The following is an 18,553-nucleotide window of genomic DNA, read 5'->3' as shown; positions in this document are numbered from 1 at the left end:
ATAGATAGATAGATAGATAGATAGATAGATAGATAGATAGATAGATAAAATGTTCAAGCAGTTCATCTAATTTTTTAATAATTTTTTTGATGTTTTATTTTTATTTATATGCATTGGTGTTTTGCCTGCATGTGTCTGTGTGAGGGTGTCAGATCTCCTGGAACTGGAGTTACAGATAGTTGTGAGCTTGCCATATGGGAGCTCACAACTAGGACACGCCAACCATTGCCATGGTTTATGAGCATGTGAAAAATACTTTATCAGAGATTTTTAAAAAACTTTAGAGTTCTGTTCCAACATCTGAGAATACGGATGAACTATGTACTATTTGATATAGCCCCTATATTAGGTGTTGGCAACCCCTTGTAAGGTTGCCTTTGCACACAGACACGCGTAGACGGTTGTAGGCCTTTGCACACAGACATGCATAGATGGTTGCAATCCTAGCTCTTTTTGTCTCATCTGCCTGCCTGTTTGCCTGCCTGCCCCCCCACATACACTTTTTATTTGTTTGTTTTTGTTTTGTTTGAGTTTTGAGAAGGATCTTTGTGTGTAGCCTGGCTAGAACTTGCTTTATAGACCAGGCTGCCCCAGAACTTGCAGTGATCTCGTGACTGGGATTGCAGGCCTGTGTTACTTCCACTCAGCCCTCGGTGTCTGATGGGGCACTTTTTTTTCTTGGTCTTCACTTTCTAATTTATCAGCTTCAATTGAACAGTCCATAACACATCCACAATAGCTCAACATATGAACACCAACATACCTAAGTGAGATAGTCAGCACACTTAGAGTTTGTGTGTACTCCTCCTCCTCTTCTGCAAATGAAGAGCTAATTGTTTTCCTATTGTTATTATTTACAATTTATTCACTTTGAATCCCATTTATAGCCCCCTCCCTCTTCTCCTCCTGGTCCCACCCTCTGTCCCTCTTCCTCTCCTATACCTCTTCCCTAGCCCACTGATAGGGGAAGTCTTGCTTCCCTACTGACTGACCCTAGCCTATCAGGTGCCATCAGGACTGCCTGGATCCTCTTCCTCTGTGGGCTGGCTAGGTCACCCCACCAGGAAGAAGTGATCAAGGAGCAGACAACCGAGTCCATGTCAGAGACTGTCTCTTCCCTCCTTAGTAGGGAACCCACATGGAGACTGAGCTGTCTGTGGGCTACATCTGACAGGGGGTCTAGGTCCTCTCTATGCATGGTCTTCGGTTGATGCATCGGTCTCAACAGGGCCCCGTGGGCCCAGGTTTTGGCTTTGATTTCCTTGTAGCTCCTGTCCCTTCCAGGTCCTTTTATGTCCTACTTCTTCCATAAGACTCCCTATGTTCTGTCCACAACGTGGCTCTGAGAGCTAATTGTTTTTCTGGCTCTAACTTTGTCATGGATTTTTTGATTTGGGTAGTGGATAACCATCTAAAAACATATTTGATAGTGGAAGTATAAAACCTAATATGAAGCTTCACAGCTTCTAATTCTAAATGGCTGTTATAACTGTCCAGGTCACTGAGATGCATAGACTTAGGGTCTAGCTACTTAGGTGTGATTTTTTTATTTGCAAGTTTTTTTTATAATGAAGTTTATGATAAAAGTTTAAGGTTGTAGGACAGCAGTGCAGTAGACTTTTCTTCCACATGTCCCTATTCAGCACACACCAGGATCTGGCCACATCTTCTTGTTAGGAAGATTAACAAAGTAAATGTTTGACAACTGGTATCACAAGTTTTTCTGTCCTACTGATAGCTAGACACATATTTAAGGCCATTCGGAGAATATTTGAAGGTTCTCCAGAGTAAGGTTGCTAAGTCCCATGTAATTACAGGACATGGTGGCGTGTTCCTGTAATCCCAGCACTGGGGAGGCTGAGGCAGGAGGATCAGTGTGGGGTGAAGCCAGCCAGAGCTCCACAGAGAGCGTCACACAAGATGTGCGCGCTCTAAGAAATGGTGGTGCTCACCTATGGGTCCTGGTTAGGATTTTGGGAGGCGTTCTCTCTCAGAGGGCCACCTGTCGGTTTCCTTAAAAGTCATGAGGTGAGACTTTACTTACGGCTTACTTTGTTTCTCTTGATAAAATGTTATTCAGGTTGGATCGAGCAAAGCACTTAGTTTGCACTTTACGAAATTCCCCCACTTAGACCTTTCTAGTAAATTTGCATATTTTCTTGTGCAACAGAAATTAAGAAGTAATTTTGTTTACAAGGATTGAGGAATTATTACCCTAGCCTAGAAATAGATGTTACAAGGGAACAAATGAATTTTCTAATGGTTTTTGTCATAGCCAATGAAAGGATATTTGTTTTTAAAGCTATTTCTGTGTTTGTATTCAACTCATGGTTCTCTGCTTCTGCCTTGAACTCAGAGATCCACCTGCCTCTGCCTCCTGAGTCCAGGGGCTAAAGGTGTGTGCCAGCACCTCCTGGCTGCTACATCCACCTTTTAGAAACAATACTTGTTTTACCTTTTTCGTGGTTTTCTAGCTATTAAGTCTATAGAAAAGTAGACCGTGATCTGGCCATGGTGGGATTTTTCTTATTTTTTATTTTTGTAACAGTTCATTCCGTTTTAGCCCATGACTTTTAAATTCTTCTCATATGATACATCCCTACCGCTGCTCCCCTTCCTGCATTTCTCAGTGCCCCCCACCCAGCTTCCCTTCTCCCCCAGATCCACTCCGCCTCCATTTTCCATTTAGAAGAGAACAGGCTTCCAAGGACACCAACCAAACGTGGCATAACAAGATAGAGTAAGACCAGACACAAACCCTCATGTCAGGGCTGGACGAGGCAACCTAGTAGGAAAAGGGTCCCAAAAGGAGGCAAAAATGGTGACCTTGACTCTTCTGGATTCAGTTCTGCCGACTGAAACATTCTGCCCAGCAGGCTTTCCGCCGAGCTACAGTGAGTGAATTCCACAGGCGTTGGGATCACACAGGACATGTTGCTGCAGCAGAGCCTTCATTAATCTACGTTGCCTAATACTATGGTACTAGCATAGCAAGGAAACTCATGTTAGAGTGTGGAGCTCGTCAGGCTTTTTGAGGTAAAACTGCCATTACGGCTGCACTAAGAGTAGAAGAAAGCGGATGTTAAAGCAGGTGCTGCTGCTCTTTGAGGTGAAGTCATACAGACAGGCTCTTTACCAGTAGTAGAAAGGTTTTAATTTTTTTTATTATGTGCATTGGTGTTTTGCCTGCATGTGTGTCTGTGTGAGGGTGTCAGATCCCCGAGAACTGGAGTTAAAATTGTGAGCTGCCATGTTGATGCTGGGAGTTGAACCTGGCTCTTTGGTTCTCTTAATCATTGAGCCATCTCTCCAGCTCCAAAAGAATTATTTAATAGAGTTTTCTTTCTTTCTTTCCTTCTTTGTTTTTTAGAATCACAAGAAGCTGATGAACGGTTGGTAGCAGAAGTGATTGAAAAATGTCCGTCTGATACAGGTTCTAGATCTTCGGAAAATGAAGTGCCACAGGCAACCATTGATTCTCTCTCAGTCAAGGATGTCAGAGGAGAGGCCGAACACGATGTCAGCAAGATCTCAGTGGTGCGGCCATTTTCAATAGAAACCAGGAAGTACACAGAGGACCCAGTGGCTCTTGGAACAAAAGCAGCCAATGGCTGTGTACCTGCGCTCTCAGGCAAGGCTTTGTCCTTCACACCCGAAGCCACTCAGGACACGCCAGTGATGGAAGGAAGCATGGTGGTTACTTTAGAGGCTTTTCCAGAAGCCGGTCAGAAGACTGGAGGCCCCTGTCCAGAGCCAGTGGCCAGCAGAAGCAAGCTAAGAAGGCCCAAGCCTGTCTCCCTGAGGAAGAAGATAGCTGGGGGCGACGCCTCTGAAACCGAAAGGATCTTGGAGGGTTCACCTCTCCCGAAGGCTTCCTCCCAGTCCATTCCCCATGAATTGGATAAGAGCACGCTTCTTAGTGCGCCGAGAGGTGCCAGGGCCCAGAAATCTTCCCTTAGCCTTAAAGAAGCTGCTGACGTTCTCAGTAATGACACCAGCGATCTCGGCATTGAGCTGCAGAAGGGTTCCGGGAACTCGCCTCTGAAACTTGAGGATGATTTTACAGAAGATGGGGAAAATGTAGAGGCCGGGAATGCCCTTCCAAGGCAGCTTGGCAGGAAGCCTAGTAACAGACTGACGCCCAGCATAGTAAAAGATGGCATCAGTAAGCCTGTGGGTGCTGAGCCACTTGCAGACCCCACAGTTCAAGATGCCTCCCTCTCCCAAGAGTCTCCTAAGCTAGACCCAAGTAAATGGGCTCACCCCAACTTTAATTCCTTCGGGGGCTGCCCTGTTCTGCAGAACTCCCCTCCCCTCTCCTCCAAAGGCTCCAACCACTTTGGCCCAGATAACTTCGATGAAGCCATGGATCCCTTTACGCCAACTGCAGCTTTGACAAGCAGCACCTTTTGCTCCACCACTGGTAATCATGTTAATGAAACCTTAGACTCACCCAAGAAGGCAAAGTCGCGTTTGATAACGTGAGTGACAGCGGGTGCTGGGCATGTGTTCTAGAGTGCTTTCTGGGAGTTTGGTTTCCGTGAATCGCACTCACAAATGTGTGAGGCGCAGTGGAACACTCTCTTCTGTGCGTTTGGAATCATCAGAAGTTTCTTTTGTTGATTTCTGCCTTATTTCTGAATTCTTGACTTATTTAAGTCATCTCCCCCTACCCTGGATACTTTTTGATTTAAAATAAATCGAGTAAAGATTAGAGGTTTTCAGGAATCCCCCAGGAATCACATTGTATACTGAATTCCAGTGTCAGTGCTAGCTCCCATCTTCACACTTCACCTTGCCTGTGTAGGGTCAGTGATGCCAGAAACCCAGAACACTCTCATGGAACAGAGTTGTGAGTTTTGTTGGTGGTAGTGATGGAGTTCTTGTTTCCTGTGTGTTTCTAGTTGTTAGCAAATGTCTGTGATGAGAACTGAGAGCAGTCCAAGTGGCCAGTTGAGGCCAGGTAAATCTGCTGTGTGTTCCTCCTGCCGCTTCTTCTCCCAGGAAACCGGAAGGTCTTTAGTTTGGGAATTCCCAGGGAAATCCCTCAGGCCATATTCCATGTTAGGTTTTACATTTTGATTCCGGATTACACTATCAGGAAACTCTAGTTGAATAAAAGATTAAAGTCGACCTGTTTATAACTGTGACATTTTGTAAAAACTGGATGCAAGGGCCCAGTGACAGGATAAAATGCTGAAAGGAAGTGTATTTGTGGTTGTGGTCAGATTGGCTAGGGAAATAGGGGTGTTTTTCAATGCAGTGGAAAAGACACCTGGCCGACTCCACCATAGGCATCACTAAGGAACCTAAGAGAGCCAACATGGCATAATAGGCCTGTCAGACAGCGCTCAGCTGGCTGAGGCAGGAGGAGCCTCTATGTCTCTGTACCACTTTCATAAGCCTGGTGCCTGCAGAGGCCAGAAAAGGGCATCAGATTCCCTGAGAGCTGTAGTTACGGACCATGTGAGTCCCCATGCTGCTGGAACCGAACCAGGGTCTTCTGGAGAAACAGCCAGTGCTCTAAACTGCTGAGCTGTGTCTCCAGCCCTGAGAGATACTCTTAAACATCGTTTGTTTTTGATTTGCTTGCTTACCTACCTACTTACCTTATTTATTTATTTATTTATTTATTTATTTATTTGGCTCGGGGTTTGCCTGTGTAGCCTTGGTTGTCCTGGCTCACTTTGTAGACCAGGCTAGCCTGGAACTCACAGCAATCCTCCTGCCTCGGGGTTTGCCTGTGTAGCCTTGGTTGTCCTGGCTCACTTTGTAGACCAGGCTAGCCTGGAACTCACAGCAATCCTCCTGCCTCTGCCTCCCTGAGTTCTGGGATTATAGGCATGTGCCCCCACTCCCGGCTAATATTACTTTGTCTTCAAAACACCAGTTTGTGAATTACACTGTAAAGGAAAATATGGCAGGGGTTAAAGAATAGAAATACTAATTTCAAGATCAAGGGAGTCAGGCCATATAGGAAGCAGTTCTTCTAGAGTGTCCGGTACGTTTAACAGGAATAAAGCGATGGGAGTTCCAAATCTGCTCTCGGATTACAGACGAGTAATTAAATGGGCTTTAAAACCATAACTGATTATACAGTCTCCTCCTGACTCTCAAGGCTTGGGGTACATGCTGGGCATGCTGTTGCCTTGGCTCTTTGCCTCCTAGATGCCTGCCAAAGCCACAGTACTTGATGGCCCTTCTTCCCAGCTGCAGGCTGAAGGTGTGAGGCCGGTGCTGTTCTGTGAGGTCAGATCTGGGCTCAGAAAGGAGAAACTGACTCAGCACTTTAGATTTAGAACCAAGACATGGCTACTTCCGAGTCCTGCCATCCTCACCCGGTGGCGTTTCCTACTCTTCTTTTGTTTGTTTGTTTTGTTTTGTTTTTTTCTACTGTTCCATTTTTATAGGATAATTTATTGATCTAATAAATCACATACACTTGATTGAATATTTTGTACCTGACCAAACTTCTTTTCTTTCAAGAAAAGAGCTCTGGGGCTCTTGTGCAGTGGTAGGATTTGGAGCGAAGAGCCCCTTTGCTTTTGAAGACAGCTGAAGCATAGAGCCATGGTGGATAGACAGGTTTTTGGAAGATGCATTGAAACAGAGACAATACAACACGGTTAGGATATTGCAGACCAGATAATACAGATGACAAAAATCATTCTACCCTTCTTTCAAAGCAGAGTCTCACTGGGTGAAGTTCGGGCTAGCCTCTGGCTTTTGATCCTCCTGCCTCAGCCTGCTGAGTGCTGACTGACAGGCATATTGTGTCACACTCTCTGAGTGTCTTAGTGATGCCTGTGGAGGAGTCGGCCAGGTGCCTGCTCCACTGTCTTTGTTCAGGCCTTGCCTTTGACCCGGTCTTGGACAGGTAGTGAGAGTGTGCTCAGTAGTGAAGTGGTGTTTCTGTGTGCTATACAATTACACACAGAGGGGGGCACTTTATCCGTCTCTGCTTCATGAAAGCTAAGGTCTTGTCACCATTCATTTGCCAGGGCTAACAGTCACGAATATGATTTTTTTATATTTTAATATTTTGTTTGTTCTGAGACAAAGTCTCACTGTGTAGCCCTGGCTGGCCCGGAACTGGCTTTGTATGTAGGTCATGTTGGCCTTGAACTCCCAGAGTTCCACCTGCCAAGTGCTGGACTTAAAAGGTGTGCGCCTCTCTGCCTGGCGTTAATATGGTATTTTTCATTTGTATCTCACATGATATTAAAGAACTGTGCAACTTTTACATCTGCCAGACAAAAGACAAATGTTCTAGCTTTCACATGATTCTTTTCCATCTGTGTGTCTCTTTGCTGTCTCTAATCTTGTTGGTGCACCAGGACTACTGAGCAAGTGAAATTTCTCTGTTTTCTGTTGTAAGTACTTCTGTTGAAGGTTCTGTTTGTCCCCAGGACAGTTGGAGGTCCTCCTCCCATCTCTGCCCCAAATTCTCTCCTCTGCATGCTGGCTTCTGTTTGGCCTTTTTATTATTTTGACCTTCTGGGTTTTTGTTTGTTTGTTTGTTTTTTGCATTTTATTTGCCACATCTTAGTCAGCCCAGCCTTGCAATTGTCTGTAACTGAAGGAGTGGAGATTGCTTTTTGCTTTTTGCACCTCAGGTGCAAAAAGCGTGTGGCCCTGTATTACTTAGCATGTGTCATGTGGCACTTTGAACTGAAAGCTGGCTTGGCCCCAGTAATACAGTGTGATTTGATGGGCTGTTCTGCTATCTAATGTTGGGAATAATTAGGGTTTTTTTGTTTGTTTTTGTTTTGGAGGTGGGTAGGATGAGGCTTAGAACAGGTAATAAAATTTTACCAAATAAAGTTTGGTGACACTTAGAACGTCAGGGAAGGAAGACCAGGAAATAGTAACCTTTTATACACTGGTAATCTATATACTTGTCTTTGTTTTGTTTTTTTCCCATGAAAGGGAAACATTGGAATTTTTTTCTTTGTTGGTTAGAATGAAGTGGGTTTTTTCTCCTGAATATTTTAAGTTCATTAAATCATAGGAGAATCTGTAATAACTAGTCTTGTGATCACAAATTATGTACCAGTCTAAAAACGACAGATGGCCAAGTTTCCCTGCGTCCTGGGCATTTATCGTACAGTACACAGTTATTTTTTTTTTTTCACTTCACTATTAAAGAATGGTAATGATTTGTTTACTTTTTTCCTTTGATGCTTTCTCTTGGCCATAGTTCCTTTCTGTAAGCACCCAGGTCTAGTCTGGAGCTGTCTTTGGAGATTTCTGTGGTATTTTTTTAGTTGCAATAAAGAATTTTCAAAGAAGCTGGCCCAGTGTGGTGATTTTTCTGACGAACGTGAAAACCAAGCGAGTAAAGATCCTCACCCAATGCCTCTCGCTGCTGAGGCTGTTCTTGGAGGTACTTAGAGTCTCTGAAAGGTGGTTTTTTGTTTTGTTTTGTTGTTTTTGTGCTGTGCGGTTCATCACGTGGGGTGCAGAGTTCTGTGTCCACCAATCCGTAAAACCAAGTGAGGTGGTCTTGCTGGAGAATGAGCCCGGCTGTGGGTCTCTGGGACCGCTTCGTCTCCACAGCTCTACCATGCAAGTGTATGACCGTGGTGCTTTGCGCTTTGGCTTCCGTCCCGCACCCTATGCTCTGCTCCGTCTCATACCCCCAGAGTTGTCATTGGGATTCCAAACCGGCTTGTCTGTTCCTCTCATTTCTAGGAGCGGCTGCAAGGTGAAGAAATACGAAACCCAGTCTCTTGATTTGGATGGGTGTTCTCAGGTAAGTCTGTGCTGGTCGTCAGAGTGAGTGGTTTTGTCCCAGGGGGCAGTGTCTGAGTAAATGAGGAAACCAGTTGCTAGATCCTCGGTCTTCTAAACTCATCCAGGAAGGCCCTGAAAGACAAGACATCTTGAGGGCGGGAGAGGTGGCTCACTGGTTAAGAGCACTTTCTGCTGTTCATAGGTCCCAGGTTCAATTCCCAGCACCCACGTGGCAGTTCACAAGTATCTGTAAACTCCAGTTCCAGGGCATCAACACCCTCACACAGACATAGATGCAAAGCCAAATACCAATGTACTTAAAATAAATAAATCATTGCAAAGACCCAATGACCTTTGTTCCATAGGAATAACGTCATTCTAATGTATCAGCGCAGAGTGCAGCTCTCAGGTCAGCAGAGGAGGTATGAAGGATTAGCCCAGCTTCCGTGACAGTGGCCGACTGACTGATAACTGGATAGCTTATTTTTATTTTAAAGCTTAGGCGGCTTTCCAGTTTGTTGGCTTCAACAAAATGGAGGACCTGAAACTAAGTCTGAAGAGAGACTGAGCACTGGACCCAGGAAAGGGTTGAGAGAGCAGAGAGACATGTTTAATGCCAGACTTCCGTCTGCCCCACCCCGTTAATAATCAGCATTAGATGGCATTATGGCTTTGATTGCTTCCTCCTTGTTATAACTATAAAGATGGAACCCAGGAATTTTTTATGATACACAGACATGAATGTATGGAGTGATTAAGAAACCAATAAAACCCCTAAAAACAGAGTGTGGCTGATACCACCTTCTTATTTTTTAGACTTTATTTCAGCATAACTATAATTATAGAAACACAGCGTGTTGGTTAATAGAATGCAGTTAAGTTTACTTTATCTTGCGCAATTTGTGCCAACAACTTGCTGTAATGTAAGATGCTTTGAAAGGGGCAGGGGGAATTTGCAATTAGAATTATTTTTAAACTGTTACAAGTAGTGAGAGAAATCTTTCCTCAGATTTTACCAAAGCAGGCAGCACAAACTGAGAAATTTACTTGCAGCTTTGAGGGGGGGAAAAATCCAGGTAGATTTGGTGGCTTGAATTCCAGCACTTGGGAGGCAGGAGCAGGTAGATACCGAGGAGCGTGATGTTAGCCTGGTCTACGTTTTGAGGTCCAGTCTGGCCGGGGCTACAGAGTAGACCCTGTCTCAAAACAAAACAAGAAACAAAGCCATTATATATTATGCTATAAAAGCTTTATTGATTAACTAGTTCAACAGAGTCCGCTTTTGTACATGATAATTTTCAAAGATGCTTTAATTACACTTCTTTCTTGTTGTGTGTAAGTAGCTTCTCTACCTCCACCACGTGAGTTCTGGGACTTGAACATCAGCCGCGGTGGCAGGCCCTTTACCTGCTGAGCCATCGCCCGTCTTTGATCAGTCTTATAAATCTTACAATATTTTGAGGATAAGTTTATGCATTAGTAATCACGGCGATAGCCTGACAGGGTGAAACAGTAACACTCAGAGACTGAGTGGAAGAGAGAGCAGCTTTTTAAGCAGAAAAGATAGAGGACTTTGTGAGCTGCTTAGTAGGCAGGTGTGAGGATCTGAGCTCAGTCCCCAGCACCTAAGAAAAACTGAGCAGCCGAGATGCCTGCCAGCCTAGGGCCGGGAGCTGGAGGCGGGGCCAGCATGCCCCAGGTTTGAATGGGTGATAACTTTTTTAAAAAACATTTTACCTATTTTTGAAATTTTCTACATGTACGCAGTGTATTTTCATGTGTTCGCAGTGTATTTTGATGTTATTCATCCTCCCACTCCTTTTTCTGTACTCAAAGGGAGAAAATGCTATAAATTTATGACTATTAATGAACATGGTTATATAGTTTTAAAATGGGCCCTAGGTTATCAAACCAATAGAGTAACTAAATTACATTAAGCAAGTTCAGTATTTAGAATATGCCAGGTATTAACGATAATCATTTGTGATTATTGAGATCATTGGACATTAGTAAAAATACTTACTCTGAAAGTTTTTTAGATGTAAGAGCTTTATACTATACAATGAGGTGCGAGTTCTTGAACAAAGAGGAATATAACCCAAGAAAAATCAGGAAGTCTTATCTCTGAGCTCTTGAATTACTTTTATATTTAGATTAGAGAAGCTCCACTTTTGACATTTCAGTCCCAAACCATAGAAATGGAGTTCTAGAAACAGCAGCAGCGTTTCGTGTTCGCACGACCGAAGCGTTGTCAGTGGCAAACCCTGAGAGGGCCTGGCGCTGCCACAGCTCCACGCTCCGTTCCACAAATGCCATGGCTGCCCTTGTGAAGGATGCTGCCTCTTGCATTTCCCAGGATGAAGACGCGGTGATCTCACAGATCTCAGACATTCCTAACAGGGACGGCCACGCCACTGATGAGGAGAAACTGGCGTCCACGTCATGCGGTCAGAAGTCAGCCGGGGCTGAGGTCAAAGGTGAGCCGGGGGATGACCTGGAGCACTGTGACTGCTCCGACATTCCGAGCTACCGCAAGCCGTGAGCTTCCTCCCAGAGCAGGCACGGAAGCATAGCCATGCCGAAGGCCCAAGGCAGTCTGTGGGGGCAGTTAGGGTGCAGATCTGTAAGAGACGCACGCGGGCCTACCACAGCCCTAGGCACAGACACGGGGAGGGGTGTGGAGGGTGTTCCGGCAATGCAGATTGACTTTATCGCTCTGCATCGGAACGATCAATCTGGAAGCAGGTGGCCTGTACATGTGTCCGACACGTGGCCTTTGGGGATTGCTGTGTTCACTGCTTAGCTTCCAGACATGATAACATGGTGGCTGTAGCGCTTGCCTGTGTTGGCCTTACTCTACCTGTCACTTGTGCCCCGGCAGTTTGCTTTGTACCGTCCTTCAGAAAAAACAGCCTTGCAGCCTTGTTAAGGACGTTGATCAGGCCACTTGACTAGCCCAGGAAAGTATTTTTGTCCTGTTTTGCAAGGTTCATGCTGAGACCTGTGAGGCAAAAGCGAGGCCAAGAGAAAAACACTATATTATATGAGGGTCATTTTGTTCTGTTGTTTCTGTTCCTGCAGTGCTGGGATTTGAACCCAGGGCTCTGTGCATGCCAGGCAAGCCCTGCGCTACCAGCTGTATCCCTAACCCGTGGTTTTGCTTTGTAGCTCAAGCTGGCCCTAGTTCAGGATCCTGCCTCTATCAGTTGAGTGTTTGCAGGTCCACATTATTAAAATTAAGTGTTACAGAGTACAAGATCCTTCTAGAGTAAAGGCCAAGTAAACAAAGGTTTGTTCTTGATTTATTTTATTTATTTATTTTTTTGCACACAAGCTGAAACTAATTTATTATTGTTTTTATAATTTATTTTTATTTCATGTTCATTGTTGTTTTGCCTGCATGTGTCTTTGCGCGGGAGTCAAATTTCCTGGAAGTGGAGTTACAGACAGTTGTAAACTGCCATGTGGGATGCTGGGAATTGAATCCAGGTCTTCTGGAAGAGCAGGCAGTGCTCTTAACCTCTGAGCCATCTCTCCAGCCCCCTAATTTATTATTACTTTTTTTTTTTTTAAAGACAGGGTGTAGCTCTGTAGCTCTAGCTGACCTCGAACACTTATGTAAATCAGACTGTCCTATGATGTGTCTCAGTCTTCCAGCCTGTCCTCCCCAAGACCTGGGGCTGCCATGCCCAGTGTCTTCCCACTTTCCTTTAGCCACGACAAAACACCACAACCAAGACAACTTCTAGAAGAAAGCATTTAATTTGTGGGCCCATGGTTCCAGAGGGGTAGAGTCTGTGACCAGCATGACGGGGAGATGGCAGCAGGCAGGTGTAGCTCTGGAAAATAGCCAAGAGTTTATGTGTTGAGACAGCAACCACAGGCAGGGAGAGAGGGAACTACCTAGGAATGGCTGGGCTTTTGAAACGTCAGTTAAACCCAAAACCCAGTGCCACACTTCCTCCAACAAGGCTGTACTTCTGATCCTTTCCAAACAAATAGTTCCATCAGTTGGGAACCAAGTATTTAAATATCTGAGCCCGTGGGAGCCATTCTTTTTTTTTTTAAATCTTTAATTTTTAAATTAATTAATTTAGTTTTAATTAATTATTAATCACTTTGTATCCCAGATGTAGCCCCCTCCCAATCCCACGCTCCCTCCCTTATTTCCTCCCATGCCCCTCCCCCAGTCCACTGATAAGGGAGGTCCTCATCCCCTTCCCTCTGACCCTAGCCTATCAGGTCTCATCAGGACTGGCTGCATTGTCTTCCTCTGTGGCCTGGTAAGGCTGCTCCTCCCTCAGGGGGAGGTGACCAAAGAGCCAGCCACTGAGTTCATCTCAGAGACAGTCCCTGTTCCCATTACTAGGGAACCCACTTGGAGACTGAGCTGCTATGGGCTACAGCTATGCAGGGGTTCTAGGTTATCTCCATGCATAGTCCTTGGTTGGAGTATTAGTCTCAGAAAAACTGCTATGGGCTACATCTGTGCAGGGGTTCTAAGTTATCTTCATGCATGGTCCTTGGTAGGAGTATCAGTCTCAGAAAATTCTCCTGTGCCCAGATTTTTTGGTTCTGTTGCTCTCCTTGTAGAGCTCCTTTCTCCCCAGGTCTTACTAACTCCCCCTTCTTTCATAAGATTCCCTGCACTCTACCCAAAGTTTGGCTATGAGTCTCAGCATCTGCTTTGATACACTGCTGGGTAGAGTCTTTCAGAGGCCCTCTGTGGTAGTCTTCTGTCCTGTTTCCTGTTTTCTCCTTCCAGTGTCCATCCCATTTGCCTTTCTGAGTGAGGATTAATCATTTTTACCCAGGGTCCTCCTTCTTGCTTAGCTTCCTTAGGTGTATAGATTTTAGTATGTTTATCCTATATTAAACGTCTAATATCCATGTATAAGTGAGTATATACCATGTGTGTTTTTCTGCTTCTGGGATACCTCACTCAGGATGATCTTTTCTAGTTTCCATGGCAGCCATTCTTACTGGTCTCCCACTCCCTGGCTCCCATAGGCTTATGGCCACATGGTCATGTAGAAATGCATTCAGTCCAACTTCAAAAGCCCCCATAGTCTTTCAGTCTCAAGACTGTTTAAAGTGTCTTCTGAGACTCAAGGCAACCTCTTATTTGTTACCCCTGTAAGATCAAAACTGCATAACATCCAATATACAGTGACCCAGAATCTAGATTACCATTCCAAAAGGGAGGAAGAGACACAGTGAGGAAATGGCAGGCTCCGCCCTGTGTCAGATGACAGAGGGTTTTGATGCCTCTTCCCTCCACGCGCCCTTCTCCTGAGTGGCTCCACTCCCTGTCTGCAGCGATCCCCGGCGGATATCCCACACCTGAGGCATCTCCAGCATCTTGAGGTCTCGAATGCACTCCAGGCTTCACTTTCACAGCTCCACACAGTGGCCTCTCGGCCTCCATGCAGGGACTCCTCTGCCACACAGCTGGCCTCGGTGGCTTTCCCTAACCCCAGAGGAAGACTGCATAACCCCTTCATGCCAGTATCCTTCATGACTCTAAAGCCAGGACCACGTGGCTGTTGGTGCCAAATTCTGCTGCTCGCTTGAGATGGCACCTGGCCTCCTCCTCGCACTACATCAGCATAAGCTTTGATTGATGCCTCTCGGGAACAGACACGCCTTAGGCTTTTTCTGTTCACACGTTTCAGGGTTAGCTGGCTAGGGTCTCACTAGGAGAGTGGCTGAATACTGTATAGGGGACTTCATTCTATTTCTCCTTACGCTTTTAGAATAAAACATGGCTCCAGCGTTAAATTTTCCAGTGTTCTTTTTCTCCCTAAACTATATGTTTTGTATTTCTTTTTGCCCCATTTTCTCATATTCTTCGTAGTAACAGGGCTCTCAAATGACACATGGCATAATCAATATTAGACTGGCCTGAAATCTTCTTTGCCAGTGAAACTAATCCAGAACACTTCAGTTTAGCCTCAGGCAGATTTTTCCAAGGGCAAACCCAGCCATGTTCTTTGCCTAACATCCTGAGGATGGTCTGTAGCTGCTAATACCACTCCCTTCTGAAACCTCTTGAGCTGGGTCTCTACAGTCCACATTGTTCCCAGCACCTTTGCTTTCCTAGCTCCTGTAGAATGGCCTCCTAAGCCCCTTTACAATGTTCAGCTACTTTCCTAGTCCAAAGTCCCACAGGTTCCCACATTTCTCTACTCCCCCCACACCACACACACACACGCACACGCACACACACGGTCGGGTCTGTCACAGCAGGAGCCCATACCCTCACACTGGCTTCTGTCTAAGGCTGCTGTGGTAGAGGAGACTGAGCAGTGCCTGTGAAATCCCTCATCATGCTAGTCAAGGACAGAGACCGACCTGGTTCAGCGCCTCTTACCACAGGACCCTTGCTGATCACTCTGGAAGAAAAACTCTTGCAATGTCCTGTGTCACATGTGTGCTCTTAAACTTCGTCCACTGCAAGTTTAGAACTGTTGTCTAGACAAAAAAATAAAAAATAAAAATAAATAAAGGTTTGAATCTTCGTAAGAAACGGTTTAATCTGTGAGACTTTGTACATATAGAAATGTGAAAGTCGTGACCTGCCACTAGTCCAGAAGCAGGTAGAGAAGCAGAACTCTGCCCCCACATCTCCTCTGCTCCCCCATCTTGTTTCCATCTGTGTTGATGTCTATGCTACACCTGGTGCCCAGGATGTCAGCTTGGGAAGAGGAAGGGTTTATAGTAGATTGTGCTTTAAATGTGCAATAGATTTAAGCACACTGCTGTGACTCTCACACTAGTGGTCTAAGTTAGTATTTACTGAAATAGTATTTAAATAGTGCAACAAGGAGACTTATTTCTTGTGTGCTTTTTATCATTTTTCTTCAGGGACATGGTTGTCCTTGTCCCACGTCCTTCCCCCCCCCCCCCAATACCAGAAAAATAACGAGGAAACCAGTTACAAGGGTGTGAAGACGATCACAAACTTGGTTTTCAGGCTCTAATTTAAGGCTTATTTTATCTGGTGCATTAGTTATCATGAGGACAGCCTCCTGAGCCAGAATTTCAACATTCTCAGACTTGGGAGGAGGAGTCAGGGCTCGTTTCTGAGTTCAGTACAGTTCACATGCTAGACTTTCAGTGGACACAAGGGGGCACCCTTGCCATGCTCTCTGCCTGAGGGTTGACAGCTCCTGGCCCACGCTTTGCAAGCCTATCTTGTGGACTTTCCACACCAGAGTTCAAGAAAGAGGATGCCAGCACACCTCCTTGATGTTCTGTGTCAGTCATTCTGCGCCTGCGCTGGAGTTGCCTGGCCTTCCGCTGGAACACAGGGACCCACTCCTTGGGATGCCTATAACAACGACTCTCTCTGTTTCAGGCATAGAGAAGGAGGCGTGCCAGAAGACGGAGAAAGAGGAGCTGGCTGTGCATGTAAGTGCCCAGACTTGGAGGGCGGCTTAGGTTTCTTTCTGAGTTTGCTTAGGAGCCCACACTAATTTGATAAATAAATTCCAGTTAATATTAGGTGATGAGGGGAGGAAGCAGTGTGTGGCTGCCTAGGAGGCTCGGCGGGTGAGAGTGCCTGCTGCCAAGCCTGACCACTACCGCTCAACCCCTAAAGCCCACTGAAAGGACGGAAGGGGAGAGTGGACTCCGCAGGGTTGTCCTTTGACCTCTGTGTGCATGCGTGGTACACGTGCCCACACTCATACATGCATACATATTGTATACAGCTTCATCTGCAGAACTTACAACTTATGCCTAACGTCGCTTACAACAACCGCTAGCCCCATGTAACCACTGACAGCCTGAACTGCTAGCCTGAATTGAGGTACCTTGCATCATGTGAAATACAACCAGCTTGGAAGACCAGGGCACACAAGAAGGGAATATTTAGTAAATGTCTCAGTAACTTCTTATATTGACTCCTAGGAAGATAACGTTTTGGATGTGATGAGTTAACTATGCTATTACAATCAAAGCTGGAATGGTAGCTCATACCTTGTATGCAGTACTTGGGAGGCTGAGGGAGGAGGAATGGCCCCAAGTTCAAGACCTTCCTAGATTATGTAACAAGGGTTTTAGTTGCTTTTCCGTTGCTGTGATAAGACAGCATGAACAAGGCAACTTGTAGAAGAAAGGGCTTATTTGGGGCTTACAGCTCCAGAGTCCATGATGTCGGAGCAGAGGTGGGGACAGCCATGATGGTGGAGCAGAGCAGAGGGAGCAGGTGGCGGGCAGCTGGAGCTCACAGCTAGAAAGAGAGTTCGCTGGGGATGCCAGGATTCTCCCTCGTGACACATCTCCGCCCGCCAGGCTAACCCTTCCCAAAGAGCCATGTGAAAACCATCAGGTTTTAGCACTGCTCACCTGATCTCTCCTTTCTGGCACCTGCTTCAGCTCGGGGCCCTTAGTCTTCCTTAATCTATGCTGATTCCTCAGTTTTTGTCTGCAGGCACCTCAGCAGTTTCTGTTTTTCAGTTGAGACGGGGTATCTCTGTGTAGCCTTGGCTTTCCTGGAGCTCTCTTTGTAGACCAGGGTGGCCTCAAACTCACAGAGACACACACACACACCCGCCTCTGCATTCTGAGTGCTGGGATTAAAGGTGTGTACCCACCACTGCCTGGCTGATAGGAGGAATTTCTTCCCTCATCTTACCACCTTATTCTTTTGACGGACTCCCCCGATTAAACACAGAGCTCACAGATACGGTTAGCCTGGCTAGCGGCTTGTTGTGGGATTTCATACTGCCCCTTCCAAGTCTAGGACCCCAGGTCGGAGCTGCCCTGCCCACTGGCATCCAGAGTCCAGTCCTCCTGCTCGTAGCAACACACTGGCTGATCCCAGCCCCTGGAAGGTTGGTTCGTAGAAAGGTTTTCAGTTTGTGGTCCATATGTCTCTTTGGAATTAAGCTCAGTTTGTCTGTCCTTTGTACAGATAAAACACAAGTGTTGCTTGTGTGTCTTCGTGTGTCCCTCTCTTGGTGGTTAGTCAAGACCACTTGGCTAAGGTGGCACCTGTCAGTTTCCTCCATTTGCATGTTAGAGAAAGAGAGAGGTTCTTGCAGATGAGGTCATTTGAAGGGAAAGAAAGAAAAAGCATGCATTTTCTAAGGAATTGTGAATAACCTCAAGCAGTTATGCAGCTGGAGGGTAGTACGCATAATGTAAGCAAGGACTAGCCCCTGGGGGTGGGGGAGCACGGACACCCCACTGGGAGGTTTGATTTATGGAATTTGAAGCGGGGATGGGAGGGAGGCGGAGAGAGATCAGTCGGACAGAAGAGTTGCTCAGCGGAGACAGGGCAGCCAACACGTGGGTCAGAAAAGGAAAACCGCGGGTGAAGTCAGCGCAGAGCCTCCGCCCTGAGCGTCGAGGTGGTCGGCAGAGCTGTGAAAGCAGCCTCGGAGGGGCCTCCTCCTACCCAGCCCGCTGCACTGTCTGCGCTGCAGGCCTGGACTGCTCCCTCCTTTCCTCTCACAGGCAACATCAGTGGCTTCTGTGTGCAGATTTAGGGACAGCCTAGCTCCTCTTCTTGAGCCACTGGCCCCCACAATCTTTTCAAAGATGACAGCAGACTTGTAGCTCCTCCTCCTGTTCCTAGACTTGGTGACGCACCATGTGTCTCAAGGTATATAATAAAAATTTTAAAAATGTTTATGCCTGCGCGTGTCTCTATATGTGCTATTAGAGACAAGGTCGCAGTAGGTAGCCTGGGCTGGGCTGGGCCTGAAACTAGCAGTGCTCTTGTCTACCCCTGAATGTGTCATTTCCAGAATGCACCACCTTGCGTAGCTTTCAGAGTAATGGATTTAGGTATTTTAAGAAAACCGGC

At 46.0% G+C, this 18,553-nt stretch overlaps 1 protein-coding gene across 7 annotated transcripts in view; it reads left to right on the top strand.

The window, feature by feature from the left end:
* Tacc1 (transforming acidic coiled-coil containing protein 1) overlaps positions 1-18,553 on the top strand; it is a 94,805-nt gene that overhangs the window by 55,753 nt on the left and 20,499 nt on the right. For 3 of the 7 annotated variants that reach the window (XM_060381507.1, XM_021657383.2, XM_060381510.1), the window contains exons 3-7: positions 3,371-4,481; positions 7,338-7,373; positions 8,695-8,755; positions 11,093-11,213; positions 16,097-16,149. In XM_060381507.1, coding sequence (XP_060237490.1) covers positions 3,371-4,481; positions 7,338-7,373; positions 8,695-8,755; positions 11,093-11,213; positions 16,097-16,149 — 1,382 coding nt within the window. The remainder of the gene's footprint in view (positions 1-3,370; positions 4,482-7,337; positions 7,374-8,694; positions 8,756-11,092; positions 11,214-16,096; positions 16,150-18,553) is intronic. The other 4 variants (XM_060381508.1, XM_021657384.2, XM_060381511.1 and 1 more) reach the window with 2 other exon arrangements.

This window comes from Meriones unguiculatus, chromosome 4, assembly GCF_030254825.1.
Source record: "Meriones unguiculatus strain TT.TT164.6M chromosome 4, Bangor_MerUng_6.1, whole genome shotgun sequence".
Classification (NCBI taxonomy): Eukaryota; Metazoa; Chordata; class Mammalia; order Rodentia; family Muridae; genus Meriones; species Meriones unguiculatus.
The sequence above is the reverse complement of the archived record's forward strand: the minus strand, read 5'-3'. Positions and strand labels throughout refer to the sequence as shown.